At 37.9% G+C, this 12,246-nt stretch overlaps 1 protein-coding gene across 4 annotated transcripts in view; it reads right to left on the reverse strand.

Moving 5' to 3' along the window:
- TBC1D30 (TBC1 domain family member 30) overlaps positions 1 to 12,246 on the reverse strand; it is a 1,459,252-nt gene that overhangs the window by 1,067,248 nt on the left and 379,758 nt on the right. For 2 of the 4 annotated variants that reach the window (XM_044088056.1, XM_044088057.1), the window contains exon 3: positions 627 to 688. In XM_044088056.1, the coding sequence (XP_043943991.1) occupies positions 627 to 688 (62 nt within the window). Of the gene's footprint in view, positions 1 to 626; positions 689 to 3,091; positions 3,589 to 12,246 lie in introns of those variants that run through there. The other 2 variants (XM_044088058.1, XM_044088059.1) reach the window with 2 other exon arrangements.

Below are 12,246 nucleotides of genomic sequence, written 5' to 3' on the forward strand. Positions count from 1 at the left end.
TCACAATAAACAGTGAAGTACCTTTTATTGTGTGGGGCATAGGCACATAAGCAGATGTGAGCACAAGGTTAACAAAATACTTAACTGGAATATGTTACTATCCGTCCATGATTTACAGCTTCATTACCACTACATAAGAAATGCTTTTTGACCAGCAAAGCTCTTACTTCTAATTTACAAATTAAGGTACAGAACTATTGAATAATGGCAGCTATTGGAATGAAAAAAAAAGCTAAATAAGCTGCTTACCTGCTGATACCCGCTTTTGACAGGTGCTGGTTCAAGTGTATTGAATATATATACAGTAATGTATAAAAAAACTCCCTATCACCTCAGCATTATATCCTCACAGGAAGCAAAACTGCCAACACCACATGCACAGCCCTTGAATACATTTGTCATAGTTCAACTGAAAACTTAGTGAAACATTATGTGTTAAACAGAAGTGGAGGAAAGATAAAAAAAAAAAAAAGAAAAGAAAAACGAAGGCCTTCTGGAAAGTGGGCTACTGCCTTGATGCCATAGCTATGAGGTTGCTAGAATAAAGATCTTTTAACTCTAAACATGTTCAAAAAACTCTTTTCCAATCAAATTACTTCACTCAACCAAATAAATAAACTGCTTACCTGCTGAAACCCACTTTTGCCTAGTGATGGCTCAAGTGTAAACTTCAGTTTTGTGTCAATCCCTAGGAGCAGAAAAAGATTATTTTTTGTTAATTTACAAACGAATAACCAAAATTAATATACACAAACATAATGATGTATTTTAAAGTTGCAAGTTTGGTAATTTAACAGGTATGCATATCTTAATAACAAAGTTATGATACATAATACCTCCTCCTCTTGCATCTGTACCATGTCCTTAGAACACAACAGAATATTAAAATCAAACCAATAAATATGTTTAATGAAAGAACAAGAAATAAGAAACTCACTGACGTTGTAAATATGACAATACTGTACAGAAATGTGCAAAACAATGTCCATAAAGATGAGCACTGGGTACAACTGGACAAAGAGGAAAAGTGTTGCAATCAGGTTGTAGTTACTAAAGAGAGGTTGTCAAGGAGCCCTGTCACCCTCTTTTATTTATGTAACAGATTTCAAGTCCACTGCACCTTTTATAAAAGCAAACTATAACAGTCCACAAAGTCACTTGACATTACAACAGTATATAGAAGGCAACAGGGCAAAGGTTCCAAAAATCTCAATATCATATTCAACCTGCTTATACAAAACAAACTACACAGTGTTGCACATCTTCATAATGAACTATTCAAAGCAATGGGGAACAAATGAGAAACTGACCATTACTGTCCACAGATAATGTGTAGGCACACAAATTAAACCCCAAATTACCTTTCTCCACAGATGCCATATGTGATTATGCTTCTGAAGTCATTTTCAAGAAAGTTAATTTTACCTTTTTAAATAACCATTTCAAATTAACTTCTTAAACGTAAGTGATGTGAATCGTGTTTCTGTAATACTGCAACTCCTGACCTAACTGATGTTTTCATGCATGCCTCTAAGTGACAAGATTGTGCAAAACCTGACAGCGGACTGAAATTTACATTACGGCTACGACAAATATGTTTGAGACATACACATGTTTGGATGAAATTGGTATCAGAAGCATGACACTGCATGTGACAGTGTATTTTTTTTTGTTTTACTTTTTTAAATATGTTTTCAAAAATACCACCTATCCAGTAATGGCTTCAACACTGTAGTTGACAAGTAAGCTTTGGAAATTTTACAGTGTGGCAAAAAATCTATTTCCAAGGATTTAACTGGACTGGGCAATCTTTGCCATGGTAAAATATGCAAATCACTAGAGCATTATGTGCCCTTCCTCAGTTTAGACCAATACTGACTTTTTTTTTAATTTTGAAGTATGCTAGAAATTAATGTTTACTATAGGTGCCTTGTGTGCGGAATTTGCATGTCCTCCCTGTGTTCGCATGGGGTTCCTCTGTTCTCCGGTTTCCTCCCACATTCCGTGGACTGGACATTCTAAATTGGCCGCGGGTGTGTGTGGTGTGGAAGAACTGCTGCGGCAGGGTAAGCCAAACCTTGGCTTCAGAGGATTGTCACTGTTGAAGTTACACCCCAACCCCGTGTGCAAAACTGAGAAGAAGGGGTTGTGGGTGGAATAAGGAATAACTACGAAATCCCCTGAACAAATTTGTAACTCAAGAACGAGAAGCCTTCAGTGATATTTAAATGATGGAGCTGTTCATTTTAGCAGTACTGAAAAAGATAAGCTAGAAGTTCCGCTAAAGCAAATACAGCCGCAATAGTGCAGGTTAACAACGCAGTTCAGTTAACTAACACATACCTAGACTGTATTAAACTACGTGCTCCCGCCCAAATTAAAAAGGAGCGTTATGATACAGCACAAACACAAAAAAAATTCAACTACTTAAATGTATAATATTATATTAAAATTATACTTTGCAAGTCTTGGGCATTGAGGTTATTAATGATAAACACTGAAGAAAATACAAAACAGCGCTGTCAGACACCTACCAAAGGTTAAATTATGTTATACATCTCTAATAGCCGGAAACAAAGAGGGTGCTGACAGCAGCCATTTGCCTCACAACGTCACTAAGTGTAACACACAACACTTGTGTGAACTACCCTCATTAGGAAAAAAAGTAAATTCTACATAACTTTACTTTGATATTCTATTTCTTTGGCTACAATTCAGCGTCCGTGGGTTCGTTTATGGCAATTTTTGCCTTTCCATAATCAAACCCTCTGGATGGTACATCCCTTATCCTGCAAGATGCACCATATCCTCTCTCTCTTCCTGTGGGAGCAGGAAGCAACAGTCACTGAGGTTCTGGAGTGACAAAACGAAGTATTCTACACCAAACACTGAAGTCAGTTAAGTCCACCACATCACTCCTCACATTAGGCACATACGACTGTGTAGAAACAAACACACAAAAAGGCGCTTGCTTCTTACCAATACATGGTCCTAACCCCTTCCGCCTTAGGGAGAAAGAAGGAAAATTTTGACTACCAGTGAGAAATTAAAGCCCCGAAGCCAACTGTGACTGTCATATTCTAAACTTCACCTGGTTCCAAAGTGCAAAGCAGTCGAGGTGCTGAACGGGAGATGCAGTTTCTTTTCTTTAAAACACTGGTGATGATGTTACCCACGCCGCCATCATTTTGCCTCTTTAGGAACTTGTTGGCCCGCTTGGAAGTAGGGGCATTTATCCTGTCCTGCCTCATTTGTCAACAGCTATGATGGTCACGCTTCATTGGAAAGAACCAAAGGGTTGGACCACGACAGTCTGAGGCCCTGCAGTATCTTCCTGCTTCACATTAGCCCTGCGACATACAGACAGCATACTTTATTCTGCTCAGGCATCTCGTTCAGCTCAGCAGGCATGATGTTTTTAGAAATACAGGAATTGCGTCAGCCATTAGAAAGAATTTGCAAACTGCAGAAAGCGACGAAAATTAAAAGCCAAACATACATCACCGTAGTGTTTCATTTTGTTTAACGAACATCTGCAGTGCAGGGATAGCAAAATCGGTCCGCAGCGCCTGAACCCACCCACAAATAGCATCACCATCAATCAGACTGCCTCCTTTGATCATCATTCATTTAAAAGAAAAAAAAAATACCGTTTCATTCAGCTTTACACAAAAGCTGCAAACCAAAGGACACCTGCAACATTACTTTCATATCTGAATAATCAGTAAACCCATTGCTGGCCGCTCGAAAAGCAGGTTTTGTTGAAAACTAGTAAACTACCCATTCATTCATATCTGTTTTGCCAACAATTACACACATGTATTAAAAAGATGCACAAATAAATCAATGATCCATTCCTTACTACATTAAAGTAAAGAAGCATAATAAATACAAACATTTTATTTGCCGTACTAAATATTTATTTATTTTATTTTATTTATTTATTTAACATTTGTTGACCGGGAATGCCCGACTAGATTCCACAGAGCCTGTTTTCAGCGGAGGCCCGGGGAAAAATGCTCCATATAATGTCCTGCCAGTGAAGTTTTTGAACGAATAAGTAATAACATCCTACAAAATCTAAATTATTTGTAAATTACAGACCACAGAAGTAGTTGCTGCAAAATCTAGTGTTATACTAGGCTAACAACCAGTAAGGCCCTTACAGGCCTAACTGCACACCCCAAGCCATTTGGGTCCAGAGTAATACGGGTGTCTATACGGGGGCGTGTTAGTAGGGAGGTAACTAAGCATGGGGGGTGTTAGGATAATATATATATATATATATATATATATATATATATATATATATATATATATTTTTTTTTTTTTATGGCCTCTATCCATAAGGTACATGGGGGGGCCAGACTTGGGGCAAATTTACAATTTCCTATGCATTGTCAAGGTTTTGTTTAAATAGGGCGAGGGGTGAACTGTTTTACATGGATGGGAAGCCTATTCCATAGTACAGGGATCCTTTGGGACACATCTCTCAATCTCCAGCATGTTCTGTTTATGTCACAAGCGAAGTTCAGATCTCTAGATCTAGTGTTTCTGGTGCCATTTTTTTTTTGCACACGTAATAGATCCATCACGGCTAGGTCTAGCAAAGATCCACTCAGCAGCCTGTAGGAGATGGAAATTAGGGACGGAGAATTTAGGCGATCAGACAGGATACTCATGCCCTGAATTCTCTTGGTGAGAAACCTTTGTGGGCATTCCATCTGTTGCAAGTGCCTGGTTAGGTACATGCCAAACAGGGCACTGCATTCAATGGCAGGTCTGATAAGAGCCAAGTAGAGCAGTACTATAATTTCCCTGGACCTGGATGCAATAACCTGGGTGATGCAGAATGATTTTATAATCTTAAATATGTGTTAAAGGCCAGATAGGTGTCTACATATACTCCCAGATCCTTTACCACTGGGTTGACTCTTAAGGGGGGTTTATCAACGGAGTAATTAACTGGAGTTAACAGTTTCCTAAAGGGCATTATTTATTTTATTTTACATTTGTTAACCAGGAAAATTGGACTGGATACATGTCCATTTTCAACAGAGGCCCGGGGAGAAAATCTCCAAAGGTAGTTACAAGAATAAGCATAACAAAAAATATACAATTGAAGATTACAAGCGCAGTAGAGACATTTGAGTTATACAGTCAAAGAACTGAGATATAGCAAACTTAATAAAAACACATTACATAGCATAATTTCACAGGTATTCCAAAAATTTAGTCAGGTTTAGAGCAAGAGCATAGTCAATGTTTATTAAGATACTGCTTGAGACTTTTCGTAAATTGTGTTAGGGAGGTTTCTCAAGTGATGTCATCAGGCAGAGACTTCCAAGTTTTACCAACAGAATTGGCAAACAGAGTCACCAGCAATGTTTTTGGATTTAACAATTTGGACTACCAGTCTATTAGATGAGCGAAGTGGTGTAAAGTTACATTGGGGGTAGATAATATTATAAAGAGCAGGAATATTGTCTGGTTGGTTAAGTACTTTGTGAGCCATTATTAGCTGGTTGTACTTTAATAGGCTGGGCAACTCTAGCCAGCCCAGATAGTTTAGGTGCTGACAATGATGTGTTCTGTAAGGCATACCAGTGGCAAATCTAGCTATGTGGTTATAACAGGTGGAGAGTTTATTAAGATCACATTTGTTTAAGTTGGTAAGTAGAGGGGAGGCAAAGAAAAGGGTAGAGAGTAGATGAGAATGGGCTATGGCTATTCTAGCAGGTGGGGTAAGAAAAGGTTTAATCCTATATAATGTACCAAGTTTTTTGTGAATGGTTTTAATAGTTTGGTTGACAAACTTATCGAATTTGAGACTGTTATCAACCAAATCTCCGAGAAGTTTTGTGCACACATCAGGAGATACTGTGATACCATTATTTGATTTTATAGAGAAGAGTAAAGCAGAGGATCTTTGGGTGGGACAGAAAAGTAGGAGCTTAGTTTTGTTTGGATTTAAAATTAGTCAACGCTCAGAAAGCCAGTTTTCGACTATATTAAAGGCATTTTGGGTTAGTGTCTGCAATACTGGTTGGGAGGTGGCTGAGCAGATTAAAGTAGAGTTATCCGAGTACTGAATGCAATTAGCATTTGGAATGGCCAAATGGAGGTCATTGATAAAAATGGAAAACAAAAGAGGACCCAGAATAGATCCCTGGGGGACTCCAAGGGTATTGGGAAGGAGGATGGACAGTTTATTTTGCCATAGGAAGGCTTGTTGTCTATTGCAGAGATATGATTGGAACCACCGGATAGAATGATTGTCTAAGGAAATTGCTTTCAAGGTGGAAATAAGTAGTTGGTGGTTAACCATATCAATAGACTTTGAGATATCTAGAAAAAGGGCTGAGGATGGTCTATTGTTGTTTCTGTTATACTTAACAGAATCAGAGAAGGTCAGAAGGGCTGTGGTGGTACTATGATGTTGTCAAAAGCCATGCTGAGATTTTGTCAATAGATGGTTCTGGATTAGATAGTGCAAAAGCTGCTTATGGATGCACTTTTCCAAATTTTAGCTAGTGGTGATAAGACAGCTATAAGCCTATAATTGGAGAGATCAGTGGAGCTACCACCTTTATGGACAGGTATGACATGAAAAGTTTTCCACAGTGAGGGGACTGTAGCTTCTGATATGCTACAGTTGATTAGAATGGAAATGGGATATGCTATGATGTTTGTAGCTTTTTGCAGGTACTCAGCAGGGAGATGATCAGCAGATGGGGTTATGGGGTTTTAGTTTTTTGATTAGGGAACAGATAATGGATGTAGAGACTGGAAGGAGGCTAAACGAGAATTGGGTACTGGGAATGGGAAACTGTAAGTTAGAGGAACACCTAGGTAGTTGACTGGCTAGGGCCTGGATAGTCTCAGTGAAGAAATTATTAAAGTTATTAGCAACATCCTGCAATGGTTTATCAGTGGAGGCTAAGGGAGTATGTTGGATGGATATTATAATGTATTTTTTGGCACCAAGTTGTAGTTATGGCTTTGACACCAGTCATTTGTTGGTGTTAAACCCGCTTGCAAGATGTCGTCTAAGGGGGAATCTATAATAGCTGCCTATTTACAGTCATATGTGAACTTGGTGAGCCAGAGCACTTGAATGTTTGGCATCTACTTCTTGGAAGTCAAGGCTAAAAGGAACAGGCCCAACATGGAGCCCTGGGGTAATCCACTGGTAATTAGTCTCCTGGTGGAGGTGGTCTCAGCAATTCTGACTTCTTGCACCCTGTCTGTGAGCCAGACGGCAACCTAGTGAGCTATGTAAGAATTTATGTCTAGTTCAGACAGCTTGTCACTAATGCCCGAGAGGGGTATTGTATTGAATGCCTTAACTAGGTCATGGTACACAGTATGCACTGTTGTACCCTTGTGAAGTCTATCAGGTTACGTAGGCATGACCCTCCCTTAACAAACCTAAATTGGGATGGGTCCAGTGTCTGTAGGTTGCCAATGTCTTTTTTATCATTTCCATGATATTTCATTTATGGCTTTACATACAGTATTAGGTTCGTTAGACTGATGTGTCTGTAGATCCCTGGGTCAGTTGATGGCCTGCTCTTGTGGAGTTGAATGGCTGTTGTGATCCTCCATTCACTTGGAACATAGCCTGTTTCAAGGCTGAAGTTGAAGAGTGCCTTAAGTGGTCCTGATAGTTAATGTTTAGATTGTTCAGGGGGCAACTGGGGATGTTGTTGTGACCTATGAAGGTGGTGTTCTTGGCTTTAGTGAGTGCTGTCAGCACCTGCTCCCTCTGCTGATAGCTGGGGGAAGTACGTTAGATAGGATTTCACCTGGTGAAGCAGGGGGTAATGTCTGATCTGAATTTATCCAATGGATTTGCTATGTCACCCTGACTGGTGAAGGTGGTACCATTCACCACCAGTTCATCACAATGCTGTGTGTTACTTCTAAGGTTCTAGACATAGCTGAAGAAGGTTTTCTAACTGTCCTTAGCCTGCAAGGCTAGCCTGACTTCATAGTTGGCCTTGTTAGACTTTATTAAACCTCTTACTTTCTTGTTTAGTTGTATAAGGCAGCACCTGTCTTTAAGGCAGTTGCTTTTCCTGATTTTGGCAAGTTTTCTTCTTTTAATATATACCCGTTTAGGTGAGGATTCCACCAGTGGGGTTCTTGGGTTTATTTCTGTTAGGTACAGCAGCTGTGACATAGCCATCTAGATGTTTGTATAGGGACTCTGTGAATAATTCTGCATAGGTAGCTGTGGTCTCAGGGTTAAGGGGGAGCCTTGAATTTTGATAAGCTGTCGCTTAACAGGATGTAGTTTGCCTTTGAATAGTTCCTAACTGTTATTGGTTTAGATGAATTTTCTGGATTGATTTTTACTTCAAATAAGACAGCTTTGTAATCCGACTTCACTAGTGAGGATGTGACTAAACAAATGCTCTCTCATGTTGATGAGTACCAGATCCAGTATTTGTGATCCTCTGGCTGGAGCATGCATGGTCTTTTCCAGGTTGTGTGTATGAATAAAGTTCAAGAAACATTGTGCCTGTGAGTTTGAGGCAGTGTACACTCCCAAGTCTATAGAGGGGTAGTTAAAGTCATCCATGAATGGAGTGCTTGGTTGGATGGTTAGCACCTCTAGTAGGTTTAGGTAAGAGTCAAGAGACCCTAGGGGCATAGAAGGTGACCTGCAGCTAGCCATTACATGGTGAGGGACCTTATCTATGGTGACTCGTAAATAGATGAGCTCCAAGGTACCATCCTGTTTAACCAACCTGGAGGTATTTTTGTTGCTAACATAGATCAAGGCCCCAGTCCGTGCTGGTGTTGGTCTAAATGTGTGGAAGGCCCTGTAGGCTTGCACTGCTAGAGTACTTTCTATGGCTTTAAACCAAGTCTTGGTCACGGTACAGATGTCTGCATTCTCTAGAGTGAAAAGGACTTGAAGGGTGTGGAGGTTTTTGTTTAGGCTTCAAGTACCGAGCAGTAACACTTTAAGGTTGCTTGTAAACTTTTTCACTATGTTGGTATTGCCTTAAAAAAGGCAGTAAGGGGGTTGATAAAGGTTTTGCCAATATTAAAAACCTAGAGGGCACAAGTGCAGCCCATCCTTGGCAAAGCAAAGTGGTCTTTTGACCATGTCCTCCCATGATGACAGATATTGCATCCTCCTGAAGCGACACCAGAAACTAAGCAAATTATTAAAATCAATCATTTTATGTTCATACTGTGGCATCATCCTTGGTGAAGGTAGAATGCTGCTCAATGCAAGGTTTATACCTATCTGTGACACATATTCCGACAAACCCATTACGTCTCTTTTCATACAGTCCAGTGAGATACGACTCAGGTCATTTTCACCCACATGAACTATGACAGACTCATAATGGTACCTGAGGTGCAGTAATTTGAGTGTGTGTGTGCATGATACTGCATAGCCTGGCTCCAGATAAGCAACTAATCATAATCTTCTCCTTGTCTAACCTGGTGAGTGGGGCATGTGTGTGTCACACAATGGAGTCCCCAATGACAAGAGTATTAGGTATAGCATAAGCTTACCTTATGGGCTTTGCTCTTGGACGACCAGTGGGTGTATGATTATGTGAGATGTTTGGTTTTGCTTTTGGTGTGTGCTTTAGTGATTGCTTAGGAGCAGGGTTGCCATTAGGTAGCTTTGGAGGTCCTTGAAATTTGGGAAGGTTTCTTTTAAGCGCCTCATCAGAAGAGTGTGCGTATGTGTGTGTGTGTGTGTGTGTGTGTGTGTGTGTGTGTGTGTGTGCATGCGTCTGATGGAAGTAGTGTGGGTATTCCTAACAACCTTGTTTGTATGCAAGAATTTTGCCTCCAATGAAGTTGTGTATTTACATCTCTCATGTACCATGTTAGTTTCTTTAACGACTAATTGGTTGTCTGAGAATATGAGACAATTGCTTCATTGCCTTAGAATGCCTAATCTAACAAGTTGACCACAAAGACATTTGGAAATTGCATATCCATGTTAACGAAAAATAGGAACACAACAAAAGACTAATAATGAAGAAATAAAAGTAATCCGTAGACTGATATCACCGTTTTGCAAAATTTATTATAACACACTTAGCGCTTTCACCCAGCCAGTCCGTGGGTTTCATCAGAGTAAAAAACTTTTAAAAACCATTTCATTTTTATACAATTCGAATCTCTCTTCAACCAATCACATATCTAGTTCAATTAAATTGTGATTCAAAATCAATTAATACTTTTCCTGTTACTTTTGTTACATTAATCCATTTAATTAAATTGAATTAAATTAGCAACACAACGCCTCACATTAAATACAAACCAATAATATTTCTCAGGAAAAAATGTACATATAAACATGTAATTATAATAATAATACTTCTGTTTAAAAACTTCCTATGTATAACTTCATCTACACCAGCCCTGATTCATAAATATAACCTAGTTTACAATTAATAATAAATTAAATAATGTTCCATAAATATATCTATTTAAAATGTATAATACTAAAAACTTCTTATACTAACAATTAATGTGTTCAATCGTATTTCTAACTTGTACAGTTCTTTATATGTATGAATAAAATGTTAAATATTAAATATTAAATGAATTAAAATATTTTGTATGTATTTGATTATAGTGTTATCTATTATTATTAATATATACATGTATTCTTTGTTCTGTTTACTTGTTATAAAAAAACATATTAAATACAATATGATTTGTTCTTTAAAATACTAGAAATGGAAATATGTTCATTGATACCAGGCGTATTACTGGCATTAAGCCTGAGTTGCCATAAACATTCCTTTGTTTCCAATAGGTTGTTCACATCTCCTTCCTTGTTAATGTTCTCCGGAATCCTATCAATTATAAAAAATATAAACCTTTTAAAATCCAGGCATTTTGTACTGTGCAAGTATAAGGAACTTGTTACCTTCTTGTTTTTAATGTCTCTATTATGTTCCATTATACGCTCTTTTAATTTCCTTATTGTTTTACCTACATAGTAGGCAGGACATGATAAGCACATTGCTAAATATACTACCATCTTAGTGTTACAGTTAGCATGACCTGGACATCTAATATATCTGTTAAAGTTTTGCACCATTACATAGGGACCATCATTAATAAATTTACAGGTTCTACATAAACCACATTTTTTCATTCTTGAATTCTTATATTGTCGGTCACTCTCAAAGTATTCTTTTAAATTTTTCCCACTACTAAATACAATACTGGGACTGTTACCTATGATGTTCGTAATGTCCAGTTTGTTATTGAATACCTTTTCCCATGTTTCTTTTACCGTGTTAATAATTATACTTGTGTTAATGTTAAATGGTAATAGTAATGCTCCTGTTTTACTCGTATTATTAGTTTTTTCACTTATATTTGTTGAACTTCCATACCTCAAAATAGGTTTAAAATTGTCTTTCCTTTTAACCTCAACTTCATTTTTTATTTCAGTTAATAAAAATTTTGGGTAGCCTCTGTCTAAGAACATATCAATGAGTTTATCTATCTCATTTTTGTAAACCATCTCATTGCTTATGATCCTAGACAGTCTTACCATTTGTCCCTTCACTAAGTTCCTTTTTTGGAAGTACGGGTGATAACTGTTAAAATGCAAAAACGAGTTAGAGTAGGTTTTCTTCCTATATATATTTGACTCTATATTTTCTTCTTTTCTCTGCAACTGAATATCCAAATATTCACAGCTGTCTTTGTGAATATTGAACGTAAATCTTAAAAAAGGAGTGGTATTCTCCAAGAATGCCACAAATTCCAAAACCTCTTCTTCCTTTCCCTTCCAAAAAATTATTATATCATCTAGAAACCTAAGGTACAGTGTTATTTTAGACCAGAAGCTGCTTGTAAATATTTTTTGTGTCTCCCAGTTTGCTAAAACTAAGTTAGCGTAAATAGGTGCACATTTTGCTCCCATGGCCACACCTGAACGTTGCCTAAAGAATTCACCTTCTAGTTGGAAATAATTGTTTGTTAATACCATTTCCATCATTTCTATTAACAGTCTTCACTTGACCGTATGTAAATCACTATAGGTCTCTAAACTTGCCTCAAACATTTTCAGGCCAAGATCATGTGGTATCACTAAAAATAAATTGACTATATCAATTGTGACCATAATGGTGTCCTTGTTAATATACGTCAAATGTTCCTTTATGACTTCCAAGCAATGCCAGGAGTCCCTTAGAATATGAGGTAGTTTCTTTACAACTTCTTTACAATTCACATCTATAT

Source organism: Protopterus annectens, chromosome 11.part0 (assembly GCF_019279795.1).
Source record: "Protopterus annectens isolate FY-2018-M chromosome 11.part0, PAN1.0, whole genome shotgun sequence".
Classification (NCBI taxonomy): domain Eukaryota; kingdom Metazoa; phylum Chordata; order Ceratodontiformes; family Protopteridae; genus Protopterus; species Protopterus annectens.